Source organism: Oncorhynchus masou, unplaced genomic scaffold, assembly GCF_036934945.1.
Source record: "Oncorhynchus masou masou isolate Uvic2021 unplaced genomic scaffold, UVic_Omas_1.1 unplaced_scaffold_1822, whole genome shotgun sequence".
Classification (NCBI taxonomy): Eukaryota; Metazoa; Chordata; class Actinopteri; order Salmoniformes; family Salmonidae; genus Oncorhynchus; species Oncorhynchus masou.
The window spans coordinates 42,308-60,000 of record NW_027008337.1 but is presented as its reverse complement, the minus strand read 5'-3'; the positions used below and the strand labels follow the sequence as shown (position 1 = coordinate 60,000).

The 17,693-nt window shown below is 48.8% G+C and overlaps 1 protein-coding gene across 1 annotated transcript in view; it reads left to right on the top strand.

Annotated features, from left to right (window-relative positions):
- Positions 1-3,123, top strand: part of LOC135532336 (NLR family CARD domain-containing protein 3-like) — a 45,619-nt gene extending 42,496 nt beyond the window's left edge. The window contains exons 12-13 of the mRNA XM_064959907.1: positions 1,830-1,876; positions 2,331-3,123. Coding sequence (XP_064815979.1) covers positions 1,830-1,876; positions 2,331-2,875 — 592 coding nt within the window. The 3' untranslated portion in view covers positions 2,876-3,123. The remainder of the gene's footprint in view (positions 1-1,829; positions 1,877-2,330) is intronic.
- Positions 3,124-17,693: the final 14,570 nt, after the last annotated feature.

Sequence of the window (17,693 nt, the reverse complement as noted above, 5' to 3'; positions counted from 1 at the left end):
GTCCAGTGTGTGTTGTGTTTGTGTCCCCAGTGTGTGTGTGTGTGTGTCCATTGTGTGTGTGTCTCCAGTGTGTGTGTTTGTGTCCAGTGTGTTTGTGTTTGTGTCCCTAGTGTGTGTGTGTGTGTGTGTGTGTGTGTGTGTGTGTGTCCATTGTGTGTGTGTCTCCAGTGTGTGTGTTTGTGTTTGTGTCCCTAGTGTGTGTGTGTGTGTGTGTGTGTGTGTGTGTGTGTGTGTGTGTGTGTGTGTCCATTGTGTGTGTGTTTCCAGTGTGTGTGTTTGTGTCCAGTGTGTTTGTGTTTGTGTTGTCCCAGTGTGTGTGTGTGTGTGTGTGTGTGTGTCCATGTGTGTGTGTGTCTCCAGTGTGTGTGTTGTGTCCAGTGTGTTTGTGTTTGTGTCCCTGTGTGTGTGTGTGTGTGTGTGTGTGTGTGTGTGTGTGTGTGTGTGTGTGTGTGTGTGTGTGTGTGTCTCCAGTGTGTGTGTGTGTGTGTGTGTCACCAGTGTGTGTGTGTGTGTGTGTCACCAGAGTGTGTGTGTGTGTCTCCAGAGTGTGTGTGTGTGTCACCAGTGTGTGTGTGTCTCCTGTGTGTGTGTTTGTCTCCAGTGTGTGTGTGTGTGTCCAGTGTGTGTGTGTGTGTGTGTGTGTGTATGTGTGTGTGTGTGTGTCCTGTGTGTGTTCCTGTGTGTGTGTGTGTGTCTCCAGTGTGTGTGTGTGTGTCCATTGTGTGTGTGTATGTGTGTGTGTGTGTGTGTGTGTATGTGTGTGTGTGTGTGTCTCCAGTGTGTGTGTGTGTCTCCAGTGTGTGTGTGTGTGTGTCACCAGTGTGTGTGTGTGTGTGTGTGTGTGTGTGTGTGTGTGTACCAGAGTGTGTGTGTGTGACACCAGTGTGTGTGTGTGTGTGTGTGTGTGTCACCAGTGTGTGTGTGTGTGTGTGTATGTTTGTGTGTAGGTCTCCTGTGTGTGTGTTTGTCTCCAGTGTGTGTGTGTGTATGTGTGTGTCTGTGTGTCTCCTGTGTGTGTGTGTCTCCAGTGTGTGTGTGTGTGTGTATGTATGTGTGTGTGTGTGTGTCTCCTGTGTGTGTGAGTTTCACCAGTGTGTGTGTGTGTGTGTGTGTCACCAGCATGTGTGTGTGTCTCCAGTGTGTGTGAGTGTGTGTATGTGTCCAGTGTGTTTGTGTTTGTGTCCCCAGTGTGTGTGTGTGTGTGTCCATTGTGTGTGTGTCTCCAGTGTGTGTGTTTGTGTCCAGTGTGTTTGTGTTTGTGTCCCTAGTGTGTGTGTGTGTGTGTGTGTGTCCATTGTGTGTGTGTCTCCAGTGTGTGTGTTTGTGTTTGTGTCCCTAGTGTGTGTGTGTGTGTGTGTGTGTGTGTGTGTGTGTGTGTGTGTGTGTGTGTGTGTGTGTGTGTGTGTGTGTGTGTGTGTGTGTCATTGTGTGTGTGTTTCCAGTGTGTGTGTTTGTGTCCAGTGTGTTTGTGTTTGTGTTCCTAGTGTGTGTGTGTGTGTGTGTGTGTGTGTCCATTGTGTGTGCGTCTCCAGTGTGTGTGTTTGTGTCCAGTGTGTTTGTGTTTGTGTCCCTAGTGTGTGTGTGTGTGTGTGTGTGTGTGTGTGTGTGTGTGTGTGTCCATTGTGTGTGTGTCTCCAGTGTGTGTGTTTGTGTCCAGTGTGTTTGTGTTTGTGTCCCTAGTGTCCTGTGTGTGTGTGTGTGTTGTGTGTGTGTGTGTGTGTGTGTGTGTGTGTGTGTGTGTGTGTGTGTGTGTGTGTGTGTGTGTGTGTGTGTGTGTGTGTTCAGGTGTATCCCTCAATGACTGTCTGTTCTTCTGCTTACCGCTACAGTGTGGAACATGGTGGAGAGAACACAATGAAACCTGGACTTAGAAAATGTGAGTGTTGACAGCTGTGAAGAATATGACTAAGAATAAGTCTTAATTCAAGTTAAGTCAAAGACCACCATCATTACTGACTTGGTCATATTAAATATCAGCTGTAGTTCTACAGAAGCAGAAATCAGGGACACCAACGTTTACAAAGAGTTGCTTTGACAATGTGTGTGTGTGCGTGTGTGTGTGTGTGTGTGTGTGTGTGTGTGTGTGTGTGTGTGTGTGTGTGTGTGTGTGTGTGTGTGTGTGTGTGTGTGTGTGTGTGTAATTAATGTGAATAAGTGTGTTTTATATTACCATACAGTATAACATATGATCATTCAACAGTCTCAAGTTACCTTAACTTCTCCTTTTGATACCTAGAAACATCTACATTAAATGAATGAGTGAAAAGTGAGTTAACATTCTAATGTGAATGATGATGATTTCTAATATTGTGTCTGGTTTCATCCATCAGATGTCTGTGATCTCACACTGGACCCAAACACAGTAAACAGACTCCTCTCTCTGTCTGAGGAGAACAGAAAGGTGACAAGGAGGACAGAGGAGCAGCCGTATCCTGATCACCCAGAGAGATTTGAGGACTGTGGACAGGTGCTGTGTAGAGAGGGTCTGACTGGGCGCTGTTACTGGGAGGTAGAGTGGAGTGGGAGAAGGGAGGCAGCGTGGAGTGGGAGGGGGGCTGATATAGGAGTGACATATAAAGGAATCAACAGGAGAGGATGGGGTGATGACTGTTGTCTTGGACACAATGACAAGTCCTGGAGTCTGTCGTGCTCTGACAACAGTTACATTGCCTGGCACAATAGTAATCCCACTACTATAGTCCCCTCCTCCAGCTCCCACAGAGTAGGAGTGTATCTGGACTGGCCAGCCGGCACTCTGTCCTTCTATAGAGCCTCCTCTGACACACTGACCCACCTGATCACATTCACCTCCACATTCACTGAGCCCCTCTATCCAGGGTTTTGGGTTGATTACAACTCCTCAGTGTCCTTGTAAATAATAACCTGACACACACACACACTGAAACACACAAACACTGGACACACACACACAATAGAATTACACACACTGGACACACACACACACACACACTGGACACACACACTGAACACACACATTGGACACACACACGCAAACACACACACACACACACACACACTGGACGCACACAGTGGACACACACACACACTGGACAAACACACACACACACACTGGACAAACACACACACACACACACACACACAGTGGACATACATGCACACACACTGAACACACAAACACAAACTGGACACACACATTAGGCACACACAAACAAACACATACACAAACTGGACACACATTGGACACACACAAACAAACAGATGTTGGACACACACACACACACATTGGACACACACTCACACACACACACACAAACACACAGCGGACACACACACACAGTGGACACACACACACACACACTGGACTCAAAGACACTAACACACACTCACACAAACACACTAGACACACGCACACACACTGGACACACACTCACACACACACACCAAGTGGTATCACAAACACAGATATCACATCAAAACCTGAAAAACTCCAATGGAGAAATAGCCATTCAGGGCACCAGTCTAGTGAGGTACAAGTGGTTGCTAGGCAGTTTCTGGACCACAGGTTCTAGAACAGCTTCTATCCCAGTTCTATCTGCCTGTTCAATCAGTTTCTGGACAACAGGTTCTAGAACAGCTTCTATCCCAGTTCTATCTGCCTATTAAATCAGTTTCTGGACCACAGGTTCTAGAACAGCTTCTATCCCAGTTCTATCTGCCTGTTAAATCAGTTTCTGGACCACAGGTTCTAGAACAGCTTCTATCCCAGTTCTATCTGCCTGTTAAATCATCAACCTAAACTGTTTCCATCAGACTATTAGAACATGACTGAACCTTTTGGTTCCTTTTCTGATCTTTTACCACTTTGCATTTTTATGATATATTTAAATGTTTGTGTTTGTACCACAGGAGGTTGGTGGGACCTTAATTGGGGAGGACAGGCTTGTAATGGGGAGGACAGGCTTGTAATGGGGAGGACAGGCTTGTAATGGGGAGGACAGGCTTGTAATGGGGAGGACAGGCTTGTGATGGGGAGGACAGGCTTGTAATGAGGAGGACAGGCTTGTAATGGGGAGGACAGGCTTGTAATGGGGAGGACAGGCTTGTAATGGGGAGGACAGGCTTGTAATGGCTGGAGGGGAATAAGTGGAATGGTATCAAACACATGGTTTCCATGTGTTCCATTACATTCACTCTGTTCCAGACATTATTATGAGCCATCCTCCCCTCACCAGCCTCCTCTGGTATGTACTGTCCTATATGAGAGAGAGCTCCAACAAGGAATTACAATGTATGTATTACTTTAAATACCTGCAAATGGCAAATAAACTACTAGAACTCCTTCTGAATGTCTGCAGCCGACTTAGACTGTTGGCGTCTGACAAGAGGTGAAAATATTACAGGAATATTCTGCAAATGTTGATGAAGACGTCACTCAATCCCCCCAAAACAACATGCAGTCTTTCCACAAGACTCCCATGAAGTTATAGTGTGACGTTATGAGTTGACGTTAAAGTAACATTCTCAGAACATACTGCACTTGTTTTATACTGTTTTAGATGGATCCTCTGTTTATCATCTTGTTTTATACTGTTTTAGATGGATCCTCTGTTTATCATCTTGTTTTATACTGTTTTAGATGGATCCTCTGTTTATCATATTGTTTTATACTGTTTTAGATGGATCCTCTGTTTATCATCTTGTTTTATACTGTTTTAGATGGATCCTCTGTTATCATATTGTTTTATATTGTTTTAGATGGGTCCTCTGTTTATCATCTTGTTTTATACTGTTTTAGATGGATCCTCTGTTTATCATCTTGTTTTATACTGTTTTAGATGGATCCTCTGTTTATCATCTTGTTTTATACTGTTTTAGATGGATCCTCTGTTTATCATCTTGTTTTATACTGTTTTAGATGGATCCTCTGTTTATCATCTTGTTTTATACTGTTTTTGATGGATCCTCTGTTTAAACATTTAAACTCTTACATAAACACTGTTAAGGAAACTGTAATAGTCTATGGTTGTGGACACGCGAGTGAGACCAATACCATCATCGCCACTGTTGTGGTCGGAGCTAAACTCAACCATTTCGATGTAATTACCTCCTGAATTACCATCTGAGGGACATGTGAACATGTTATTGGCATTCCTGCCATTGAAACAGTAATTGCTGTCATCTTTGGCCCGTTGCTGGGCCAGGTGAGGTGTTACTGTTTCCATCCCAATCCTGGAAGCCAACAAAGCTATGACATGGACCAAAGTAGCACCTTCACTGGGTTTACAATCGAACACAAAGCCGCCTGTCTTGTGGTGACACGTACTGAGCTGTAAACCACCTACAAAGATAGAATACCATTCTTCTAAACTCGATGCTCGAGGTGAGGTTTCTCAGTGAGGTTTCTCAGTGTGTTGTCAACAACTGTGACTACCTTAGACTGGCCTCTCCTGGGCAACGAAGTGCACCACATAGTCAAAACCATCTGTTTCTTCAAGACAAAACAGCACCAATGAAACCTGTAGGACCCAAGTGACACTTTGAACAATCTCGGTAAGGAGTCATCAGGTCCGATCAGCTTCTCCGTTCTGGGTAGAAGACGGGTTCCCACCACAACGTGATCTCAGAACCCAGGTACATGAGGGATGCAGACATATCTGTAGGCCACCTCTTCTGGCATTGCTTCGTTTACCCAGTACCTGAAGGACATGGTGTCATTCACTGTGATGAGATGGTTGAACGCTGCGTGGGAAGAGAACACTGTCAGTCCAGCTACATTATCAGGGCTCGTCATAGTAGTATAACATAGAGAGAGAGATATATCGATAAATGGTCATATACATACCTCTTGTCAGGGTGTCAACTCCAGAGGATTGCTCCTCATTCATAATCAGCTGCACATGGACGTTGACCTCCTTGTCAGTCTTGAACATATCATCTATGTTGAGTTACAGATCCCAGTCTCCTACATTCTCCAGAGCAGGGCAATGTGCAAGGGTGTTGGCTGTGGTGCTTACAGCAGCCCTTGTGGACGATATATTGTGTAGGCGACAACCACTGTTCGCTGTAACACAGTCTGCACAATACACAGCCACCAGCACATTGCATGGGCCTGTTCAGCTGAACCAAGTAGATGTTACAGATGAACGCTCTGTTGAACTTCTTTTTACACGTGGCGCATATAGTCAACTGTTTCACCACAGGGATTCTCATCCCAATGGACGACACGGTAGCCCCGTCCCTGTCCAGGTTATATCTGCTGGGACCAGGCACGGGTTCTTCATAGGGGACAGCTGCTTCGGATTAGGTTAGCCTCCTCATTGGTATCCGTGTAGAACCGCTAATGTGCTATTGTCTACTTCTTCACTGTTGTTCGGTCTTCTGTTGAACAGCCCTCTTTCTGCAACCATGTTTAACGCTCGACTGAGAACCAGGCTGATTGACATGTCGACTGATCTCTTCTTAATAATGTCCACAGTCACAGGTTTCTGATGCCAGTGGACGGTCTATGTGATCTAGGCATGCTGTGGCTTTGTGAAACAAACCTGTTTTTATATCTGCCAATCATTGCTGATGTGACGCTGCTAACGAGACCACCATTGCGGCCGCTGCTACAGGAGACTTCGGGACACAACCTTTGAGCATTAAGGCCTGTATTGTGTTCTCTGCTTCGTCTACGGTTGACAGAACTATGGGTCATGTCTCTGCTGCCGCTGGTGGTGTGAGCTCGGCTGTGGTCCCTGGGAGACTGGGCCCTGATGCTGTCCCTTGGGGGGTGGGACCAACTGCTACCACTGGTGGGCTGGGACCGGCTGTGGTCCCTGGGAGACTGGGCCCTGATGCTGTCCCTTGGGGGGTGGGACCAACTGCTACCACTGGTGGGCTGGGACCGGCTGTGGTCCCTGGGAGACTGGGCCCTGATGCTGTCCCTTGGGGGGTGGGACCAACTGCTACCACTGGTGGGCTGGGACCGGCTGTGGTCCCTGGGAGACTGGGCCCTGATGCTGTCCCTTGGGGGTGGGACCAACTGCTACCACTGGTGGGCTGGGACCGGGCTGTGGTCCCTGGGAGACTGGGCCCTGATGCTGTCCCTTGGGGGGTGGGACCAACTGCTACCACTGGTGGGCTGGGACCGGCTGTGGTCCCTGGGAGACTGGGCCCTGATGCTGTCCCTTGAGGGGTGGGACCAACTGCTACCACTGGTGGGCTGGGGCCTTGCTGCTGACATTGTCATGATGTCCGTGTCTCTCACCAGTCTTGCGTTTTTTGGGGGGCAGGTTGTCCTTTACAGGGTTGCAGTATCCACAGGTACATTGCGTGGAAGGTCATGTTGATATGTGTTGCAGTCCTCTGTGTTTCTGTTTCTCTCTCTCTCTCTCTCTCTGATGTTGTTTTCATCACTTCTGGTTTAACACTGCCATCAAGTGTTGATTGTCCAAAATGCACCACTGTTAAGAGAAAGTGATAGATAGAGAGCAGAGAATGTGAGAGAGAGCAGAGAATGTGAGAGACAGAGCAGAGAGTGTGGGAGAGAGAGCAGAGAGTGTGGGAGAGAGAGAAGAGAGCAGGGAGTGTGTGTGAGAGAGAGAAGAGGGCAGAGCACACAGAGAGAGCAGAGAGCAGGGAAAAGAGAGCAGAGAGAGAGCGGAGAGCAGGCTTCGAGAGCAAAGAGAGAGAGCAGAAAGAGTGGAGAGCAGAGATCAAAGAGAGCAGAGAGAGCAGAGATAATAGAGAGAGCAGAGAGAGTGGGTAGGGAGAGCAGCAGAGCAGAGAGAACAAAGGGCAGAGAGAGCAGAAGAGAGAGAGCAGAGAACAGAGAGAGCAGAGGAAGTGAGAGCAGAGACCAGATAGGGAGAGTGAAAAGAGAGAGAGCAGAGAGCAGATGGAGAGAGTAGAGAGAGAGAGCAGAGAGCGAGAGCAGAGAGAAGAGAGAAGGCTGAGAGAGGGCAGAGAGCATTAGAGAGAGAGAGAGAGGGGGGAGAGAGCAGAGAGCAGGCTGAGAGAGCAAAGAGAGAGAGCAGAGAGTGAGAGAGAGATCAAAGAGAGCAGAGAGAGCAGAGATAAGAGAGTGAGAGAGCAGAGAGAGCGGGTAGAGAGAGCAGCAAAGCAGAGAGCAGAGAGAACAAAGGGCAGAGAGAGAAGAAAACAGAGAGAGAGCAGAGAGAGCAGAGAACAGAGAGAAGAGAGAGCAGAGAGAAGAGAGAGAGCAGAGAACAGAGAGAAGAGAGAAGAGAGAGCAGAGAGAAGAGAGAGCAGAGAACAGAGAGAAGAGAGAGCAGAGGGAGAGAGAGCAGAGAACAGAGAGAGCAGAGGGAGAGAGAGAGCAGAGAACAGAGAGAGATGGAGCAGAGAGAGAACAGAGAAAAGAGAGCAGAAAGCAGGCAGAAAGCAGGCTGAGAGAGCAGAGAGCGAGAGAAGAGAGCGAGAGAGAAGGCTGAGAGAGGGCAGAGAGCATTAGAGAGAAAGAGAGAGAGATCAAAGAGAGCAGAGAGAGCAGAGATAGAGAGTGAGAGAGCAGGTAGAGAGAGCAGCAGAGCAGAGAGCAGAGTGAACAAAGGGCAGAGAGAGAAGAAAACAGAGAGAGAGCAGAGAACAGAGAGAGAGAGCAGAGAGAAGAGAGAGAAGAGAGAGAGCAGAGTACAGAGAGAAGAGAGAGCAGAGAAAGCAGAGGGAGAGAGAGCAAAGAACAGAGAGAGAGAGCAGACAGAGAGAGCAAAGAACAGAGAGAGCAGAGGGAGAGGGAGAGCAGAGAGAAGAGAAAGCAGAGGGGGAGAGAGAGCAGAGAACAGAGAGAGCAGAGGGAGAGAGAGAGCAGAGAACAGAGAGAGCAGAGAACAGAGAGAGAGCAGAGAACAGAGAGAGAGCAGAGAACAGAGAGAGCAGAGAGGGAGCAGAGAGACAGCAGATAATGAGAGCAGAAAGAGAGTGAGCAGAGAGAGAGAGCAGAGAGAGCAGAGAAAAGCAAGAGCAGAGAAAGCAAATGGAGAGGGCAGAGGGAGAGAGAAGAGACCAGATAGGGAGAGAGAAAAGAGAGAGAGCAGAGAGAGAGAGAGCAGATGGAGAGAGAGGGAGATAGAGAGAGTAGAGAGAGCAGAGAGCAGAGAGAAGGCTGAGAGAGGGCAGAGAGCATTAGAGAGAGAGAGAGGGGGGAGGGAGGGAGAGAGCGAAGAGCAGGCTGAGAGAGCAAAGAGAGAGAGCAGAGAGTGAGAGAGAGATCAACGAGAGCAGAGAGAGCAGAGATAATAGAGAGTGAGAAAGCCGAGAGAGCGGGTAGAGAGAGCAGCAGAGCAGAGAGAGAAGAGAGAGAGAGCAGAGAGAACAGAGAAGAGAGAGCAGAGAAAGCAGAGGGAGAGAGAGAGCAGAGAGAGCGGGTAGAGAGAGCAGCAGAGCAGAGAGAACAAAGGACAGAGAGAGAAGAAAACAGAAAGAGAGCAGAGAGAGCAGAGAACAGAGAGAGAAGAGAGAGCAGAGAGAACAGAGAGAAGAGAGCAGAGAACAGAGAGGAGACAGCAGAGAAAGCAGAGGAAGTGAAAGAGCAGAGAACAGAGAGAAGAGAGAGAGAGCAGACAGAGCAGAGGGAGAGAGAGAGCAGAGAACAGTGAGCAGACAGAGCAGAGGGAGAGAGAGCAGCAGAGCAGAGAGAACAAAGGACAGAGAGAGAAGAAAACAGAGAGGGAGCAGAGAACAGAGAGATAAGAGAGAGAAGAGAGAAGAGAGAGAGCAGAGAACAGAGAGGAGACAGCAGAGAAAGCAGAGGAAGTGAGAGAGCAGAGAACATAGAGAAGAGAGAGAGAGAGAGCAGAGAACAGAGAGCAGAGAGAACAGAGGGAGAGAGAGAGCAGAGAACAGAGAAAAGAGAGAGCAGAGAAAACAGAGAAGAGAGCAGAGAGAGAGGGAGAGGGAGCAGAGTGAGACAGCAGATAATGAGCAGAAAGAGAGCGAGCAGAGAGAACAGAGAGAGAGCAGAGAACAGAGAAAAGAGAGAGCAGAGAACAGAGAGAGAGAGCAGACAGAGAAGAGAGAGAGCAGAGAACAGAGAGAGAGAGAGAGCAGACAGAGCAGAGGGAGAGAGAGAGCAGAGAACAGAGAGAGCAGAGAACAGAGGGAGAGGGAGCAGAGAGAGACACCAGATAATGAGAGCAGAAAGAGAGAGCAGAGAGTGCAGAGAGAGCAGAGAAAAGCGAGAGCAGAGAGAGCAAATAGAGAGGGCAGAGGGAGAGAGAAGAGAGCAGAGGGATAGAAAAGAGACCAGATAGGGAGAGAGAGAGCACAGAGAGAGAGAGAGCAGAGAGATGGAGAGAGAGAGAGAGAGAGAGAGAGAGAGAGCAGAGGGAGAGAGAGAGCAGAGGGAGAGAGAGAGCAGAGAAGAGAGAGAGAGAGCAGAGTGTTACGCACGCCTCTATGAAGAGGGAACGCACACCCTGCTACAACTAAACTCTCCGTGAAGTGAAAAAGGTATGGACTGTAGGTGCGAGTAAGAATGACAACAGGCAGAATGTGGTACCGTTTACCAGGACTTTATTCCTTCACACGGTAATATGGGGAAAAGGGGCTGGACGGAACCAAAGCAAAGAAAGTAAATCTCAAAGCCCCCCCCTCTCCTATCTTACCTGCCTACCCACTACTTACCTAATTTAGCACCACCTGGTGCCCTAACCAAAATACAAGGGGGTGGTCCGCCCAGGTCTTACCTAGTATACCTAGACAGTGAATATACTACGGGTATATGTATGCCCGCGGGCCTCTTGCCTAAGCACTCCCTAGGTGCCTTCCCCTTCCCCCCTGGGAACAAATGAAACAGAATATTAAACGGTTTCACAAACAAACTAAGAAACAAAGGACATCAAAAAAGCTCTATCTGAGCAACAAACTCACAGAACATACCAACTGCTACCAACAACTAACATAGTAAATTATCCACAGCCATCAGCCTCCTCTCTCTGCAATGATTCTCTATCACATTCAATCTCTCAGCAATGACCTCCCTCACATTCAATATCTCAGCAATGATCTCCCTCACATTCAATCTCTCTGCAATGACCTCCCTCACATTCAATCTCTCAGCAATGACCTCCCTCACATTCAATCTCTCTGCAATGACCTCCCTCACATTCAATCTCTCAGCAATGACCACCCAGCAATGAGTCTCTCCTGAACACTGGCTTTTATATAGCTTCAGAATGAATGTGTAACTGGAGAGCTGCGTCTTGACGAGGGGGCGGGGTCAGCTCTCCAATTAGCCATGGAGTCGACCAATCAGCTGCTTGAGGGATTTCAGGAAGCCATTTTCTGAAATAAACACATGCAAATACACAAACTACAACACAAACTGGGGAACGTAACACTGGGGAACGTAACACAGAGAGCAGAGAGGAGAGAGCAGAGGGAGAGAGAGAGAAAAGAGAGAGAGAGCAGAGAGGGCAGAGAGAGAGCAGAGAGCAGATAAAATAGAGAGCAGAGAGTAGAGAGAGCAGAGGGAGCAGAGGAAGAGAGAGAGCAGAGAACAGAGAGCAGAGAGAGCAGAGGGAGTGAGAGAGAGCAGAGAACAGAGAAGAGAGAGAGCAGAGAACAGAGAGAACAGAGAACAGAAAGAAGAGAGCGAGAGCAGACAGAGCAGAGGGATTGAGAGAGCAGAGAACAGAGAGAGAGGGAGCAGAGAGAGACAGCAGATAATGAGAGCAGAAAGAGAGAGAGCAGAGAGCAGAGAGAGCAGACAAAAGCGAGAGCAGAGAGAGAGCAAATAGAGAGGGCAGAGGGAGAGAGAAGAGAGCAGAGGGATAGAAAAGAGACCAGAGAGGGAGAGAGAAAAGAGAGAGAGCAGAGAGAGAGCAGAGAGCAGAGAACAGAGAGAGCAGAGGGAGAGAGAGAGCAGAGGGAGTGAGAGAGCAGAGAGAGCAGAGGCAGAGAGAGAGAGCAGAAAGCAGAGAGACGAGTGAGCAGAGGGCAGAGAGAGAGCAGCAGAGTAGAGAGTGCAGAGAGAGCAGAGAACAGAGAGAGCGCAGAGAGAGAAAGAGAGAGAGCAGAGAGAAGAGAACAAAGAGCAGAGGGCGGGAGAGAGCAGAGAGAGAGCAGAGAGCAGGCTGAGAAAGCAAAGAGAGAGTGAGAGAGCAAAGAGTGAGAGAGCAGAGAGCAGAGAAAAGAGAGAGCACAGAGAGCAGAAAGAGAGCAGAGAACAGACAGAGAGAGCAGAGAGTGAGAAGAGAGAGAGCAGAGAAGAGAGAGCAGAGAGCAGATAGTTTTCAAGTATTCAGTATTAATTCAATTCCACATATTTAATTGTTTTGTATTTCATTTCATATTTGTTTCATGTTTCAACCAGTCGCAGGTTAACGTCAACCTGACAGTGTCACGTTCTGACCATTGTTCGTGTGTGTTTTCCTTGTTTTAGTGTTGGTCAGGGCGTGAGATGGGTGGGCATTCTATGTTGTGTGTCTGGTTTGTCCATTTCTATGTTAGGCCTGATATGGTTCTCAATCAGAGGCAGGTGTTAGTCATTGTCTTTGATTGAGAACCATATTTATGTAGCCTGGGTTTCACTGTGTGTTTGTTCCTGTCTCTGTGTTTGTTGCACCAGTATAGGCTCAGTCACTTTGGATTTTATTTTTTCCTGGTTTTGGAAGAGAAGAGTACGAGCGCCATTCTCCTTGCGGAGATGGTGCTAAATACATCAACACGGTCGGTCCCTGGGATTGGGCTGGCTAACACGATTCGTTTTGCTTGGAAGGAAAAGGAGTTGGAGCCTTTAGGACGGGAATCTTTTGGAAGGATAATATTTTTTTTTTTAATTTTACCTTTATTTAACTAGGCAAGTCTGTTAAGAACAAATTCTTATTTTCGATGACGGCCTGGGAACAGTGGGTAAACTGCCTGTTCAGGGGCAGAACGACAGATTTGTACCTTGTCAGCTCGGGGGTTTGAACTCACAACCTTTCGGTTACGAGTCCAACGCTCTAACCACTAGGCTACCCTGCCGCCCCATATTGATGGGGATTCTAAAGCTGACGGTGAAAGACGTGTTTTGTTTCCAAGGCAACTCGTTGGAGGGAGCATACGACGTGGCACTAAATACAGAGGAGAAACATGATGATATCCTGAGAAGAGCAAGAGCAGTGGGAGGTGAGAGGCCGATGAGCCACTACGAAATAACAAGCCTGGCGAGGAACAACTTTAGGGTTGTAACTGTCAACATTTACAACCCATACGTTAAGGATGAAGAGGTGAGGGCTTTTCTGGGGAGATACATGGATAACGTCTCCTCAGCAAGGCACCTCAAAGACTCCCTTGGGTTTTGGAATGGGAGGAGAGGCTTCCAGGCCATCCTCAGAGAGGACCCAAAGGGACATGGTGGCTACCTCCATCCTCCTGCTATGTTCTCCCTAGGGGCTGACAGGGGGACGTTGTTTTATGCACGTCAGCCCCCATTTTGCAGGCGCTGTATGGCCTACGGTCACATATTCGCCTCGTGCAGTACAAGAAAATGCAGATTTTGTGCATCTGAGGATCACAAGGCGAGGGATTGTGACAAGCCTAAGACGTGCCATGGGTGTGGCTCGTCAGCACACCTGTGGCGGGGGTGCCCGGTCCGTCAGAGGTCATATGCGTCTGTGGCTGGGGGGGGAGCAGGGGCGGGGGATGGGGGAAGAAGAGGAGGGGAAGGAAGTACGCCTCATGACCAGAGTACAGGTCCAGAGGGGAAGGCCGCAAGGAAGGAGGAGGAGCAAGAAGCGGCGGATGGAAGAGAGAAGGAAACGGAAGGCACGGGAGTAGGAGAACCAGGAAAAGCGGCAGAAGAAGGCAACCGAGTGGAGGAGCATGAGAGAGAGAAGAAAGCGAGGGAGGAGTGGTGGAGAAGGAGACGGTGGAAGAGCAAGTGGACTGGGGGGAAAGTGACATGGTGGAAGAGATGAGGGGTATGGTGGAGGAGCTGGCGGGGGGGAGGGTGGTATCTCTCCACTGCCGCCATCACCAAAGAAGAGAATGAAGAGGAGGGTGCGATTGGCCGACAGTGAGGGGGAGGGGATGGCCAAGAGAGTGATGGGGGTGGGAGAAACATCTGGGTTGCTGCTGGTTTCCCCAGGCCCTCAACTTCTGTTGGGTGGGGACACACCTAACAAGACTCAGGACTGGGTACAGGAGGAGGTGGGGAGTTTTTTGTTTGGGGACTCAGCCTCCCAATTTTTTCCAAACCAGCTGCAACACTGGGGAGGGGAGGATTGTGGGGGTAGACCCAGGGTGCAGGGCACCCCGGAGCCAAACACTATTCCTGCATCCTGGGTTGGTGAGATGGAGGAAGAGGGGGGGATGTCGGGAGTACGGATGGTGTTCTCACCGGTAGATATGGAGCAGGGGAGCATCGGGTGAGTCTCCTGTTTTTTTTTTCTGTCTGGGTTTAGAATTTGAGTGTATTACGTGTTTTTATTTTTATCATGGAGTCTAATTTTACTTTTGTTAGTTTAAATGTAAGGGGTATAAGGGATTTTGTTAAGAGGAGGGTGGTTTTTAGTTATTTGGAGGGTGTGGGTTTTGATTTTTGTTTTTTACAGGAGGTTCACCTGAGGGATGGAGGGGATGTTAGTAGGTTTAAGAGGGAGTGGGACAAGGGGGAGTCGGTTTGGGGTGTTGGGGGTGCACTCATCGGGGTAGGGATTTTGTGTGGGCACAGGGAGGTAAAAGTGGAGGATTCTTTTGTTGTAATGCAGGGGAGGGTTATAGGGGTGGATGTCACGATAAGGGATTGTAAATTTAGATTAGTGGTGGTGTATGGGCCACAGGTGGTGGCAGACAGGAGGGAGATGGTGGACTGTCTGACGCCCCCTGTGTGTCACAAATAGGAAATACATTTTAATACAGATTTAGGAAGAGGGGGGGATAGCAGTGCAGGCGCCATTTCCAGGCTAATGGCTTGCCATGGTCTGGTAGATGGTGGTCTGCACACTACTCCGAAAATGGACGGTCCTACATGGCGCAACTCCAGGGGGGTTGAGCGGAGGCTCGACTAAATTTTTGGACCCAGGTCTTTGGGTAAGTTGTCTGGGCGGCTGTTGCCTGTTTTCTTTTCGGATCACGACGGGGTGCTCCTGCAGGTGGGGTCGCCAGTCTGCCTCTTTGGTAGGGGGTACTGGAAGCTAGATCGGGATGTGCTGGAGGAGCAGGCTTTTTGTTGACGGGTTTTATGGTTTCTTTTGGAGGCTTGAGGGCCTCCGGTCCATGTGCGAGGGGATGTTAGAGTGGTGGGAATTAGTTAAGGTGAGGATTAGGGCTTTTATAATAGGGTATTGCAAGAGGAAAAAAAGGGAGGAGAGGAGGGAGGTGGATCGTATCCAAAGGTTAATTGAACTCGAATACGAGGCAGGCAACCTCGGCGGGTCGATTGACTGGGAGAGATCCGCAACCCTAAAGGCGCAGCTCAGGGAGTTGCAGGAGCGGAAGGCTCGAGTTTTCCTGGAGCGTGCGCATAGTTTCTTTCTAGAACATAATGAGACTTGTTCTGGTATGTTCTTTAAGTCGGTTAGGGCCAGACAGTGTAGGAAGGTAATGCATGGCGTTAGGGAAGAAAATGGTAGTATAGTTAGAGAACCAGAGGATATGGTCAGGGTGACAACTGATCATTTCCAAGGTTTATTTAAGGAAAGGGAAATATATGTAGAGCAGGGAAATGTGTTTTTAGAACACTTGTCCAGGCGGTTGCCGGAGGACATTAGAGAAGTGATGGAGGCCCAGATCTCACTAAAAGAGGTTGAGAGCGCTCTTAGGAGGATGGGAAAAGGGAAGGTGCCTGGGATGGATGGGTTGCCGGCTGAGTTTTATCTCAAGTTTTGGGGTATACTTGGACCAGTGGTCCTCGAAGTCTTGAAGGCCATCCTTGAGACGGGGGTCCCGGGGATCAATGGCTGTTGGTGCGCTGTCACTTTTATATAAGAAGGGGGAAGTAACAGACCTTGGCAACTGGCGGCCGTTGACCATGCTGTGTGTAGATTACAAGCTACTTGCAAAGGTTTTAGCAGACCGGTTGCGCACAGCCCTTCCCTACGTTGTTCATGAGGATCAGACGTGCGGGGTAGAGGGCCGCTCTATTAGATGGAACCTACAGTTAAATCAGGGACTCCATCGCTTGGGTTGAAGATAGAGGACTGCCTTTTATTGTAGCAGCGCTAGATCAGGCGAAGGCCTTCGATCACGTGAATAGATCCTTTTTATTCAGAGTGTTAGGTCGATTAGGATTTGGGGAGAAGTTTATAGGATGGATTCGTACATTACATGTCGGAGCGGGGTGCCAAGTTAGTGTAAATAGTCACTTGGGTGACGTTTTTGACCTCTCGTCTGGGGTCAGGCAGGGGTGCCCACTCTCGGCTCTCCTCTTCGTTCTGTACATGGAGCCTCTGGGGGCTGCCATTAGGGCAGACACAGGGGTGGAAGGTTTGCTGATCCCTGGAAGTGGTGGGCTGTGTGTTAAGATGACGCAGTACGCCGACGACACTTCCTTGTTTTGTGCAAGGACTCGTGCCTGACAAGGTCCCTTGCCATCTTTGGGGATTTCACCCGAGCGTCGGGAGCAGTTCTGAACCATGCAAAGTCTTCCGTCAAGTTTTTCGGAAGATGGCGCAGTAGAACGGATGTGCCTGGGGGGTTTCTCTCTCTGTGAGGGGTATTTTTCTCGTATCTGGCGAGAAGCATAATGGTGTGGTCTAACACGGGTCCTCGGGCGGAACAGCTGCCGTGGCACTTTGGTCATGCGGCCAAGTGGCTGCGTGCGCACCCTGAGGTTGAAGTTGCCCGAGTAGGTTTAGATCATAGGGCACCTGTACGAGGAGGTCAGAAAGGCAGAGAGTCCAGCGCCTGTAGTGGGCATCTCGGAAGTGGTCTGGGAGGGAGTGCAGGCGCGGGGTCTGGACAGCAGGCTCAAGGACCTGAATTGGTTGAGCCTTCATAAGTGTTTGCCGGTACGTTCCATCTTATACCGGTATAGTTTGGTGCAATCCCCCACCTGTCCAAGATCCTCTTGTGGCAGGGAGGAGACTGTGCGCCATGTCTTTTGGGACTGTGCCTTTGCCGGAGTAGTATGGGCTAGGGCACGGGTGTTGTTAGGTTTGGTAAAGGGGGATTTTGTATTGACGTGGGCCAGGTTAGAGAGGGGTGTAGGGAGAGTGAGAGGGACGGATAGGGACAGGTTTCTGCTCTGGCTTCTCATGAGTCTCTTTAAACGGGGGCTGTGGGAAGCAAGGCAGAACATGGTGAAGACAGGGAGAGATTGGGGGGTGGAAGGGATAGTGAGGAGAGTGGAAGGAGATTTGAGGGGGAGGATGAAGAGGGAGGAGAGGAAGTGGGGGCAGCATGCTGCTCAGGAGAGGTGGAAGGGGGGTTTAGGGCTGGGTGTCATTTAGATTTGTAAGAGGATAGATTAGGGACGGGGAGATAGGGAAAGGTGTTTTGTAGGGTGACGGGGAGGGAAGATGCTCCCCTGAGGTTTTGTTTGGGGTTTATGTTTAGTTTAATTAGTTTAATTAAAATACCATTATTTGAGTATGTATGTAAATTATGAGTTGTAAAGAATGAATGGTTTTGAAGATAATAAATTATTTTTTATAAAAAGAAATAGGGCTGTTTTTGGTTTTCCAGGTTTGTTGTTTTTAATGATTTAGATGCACTATTGTAAAGTGGCTGTTCCACTGGATGTCAGAAGGTGAATTCACCAATTTGTAAGTCGCTCTGGATAA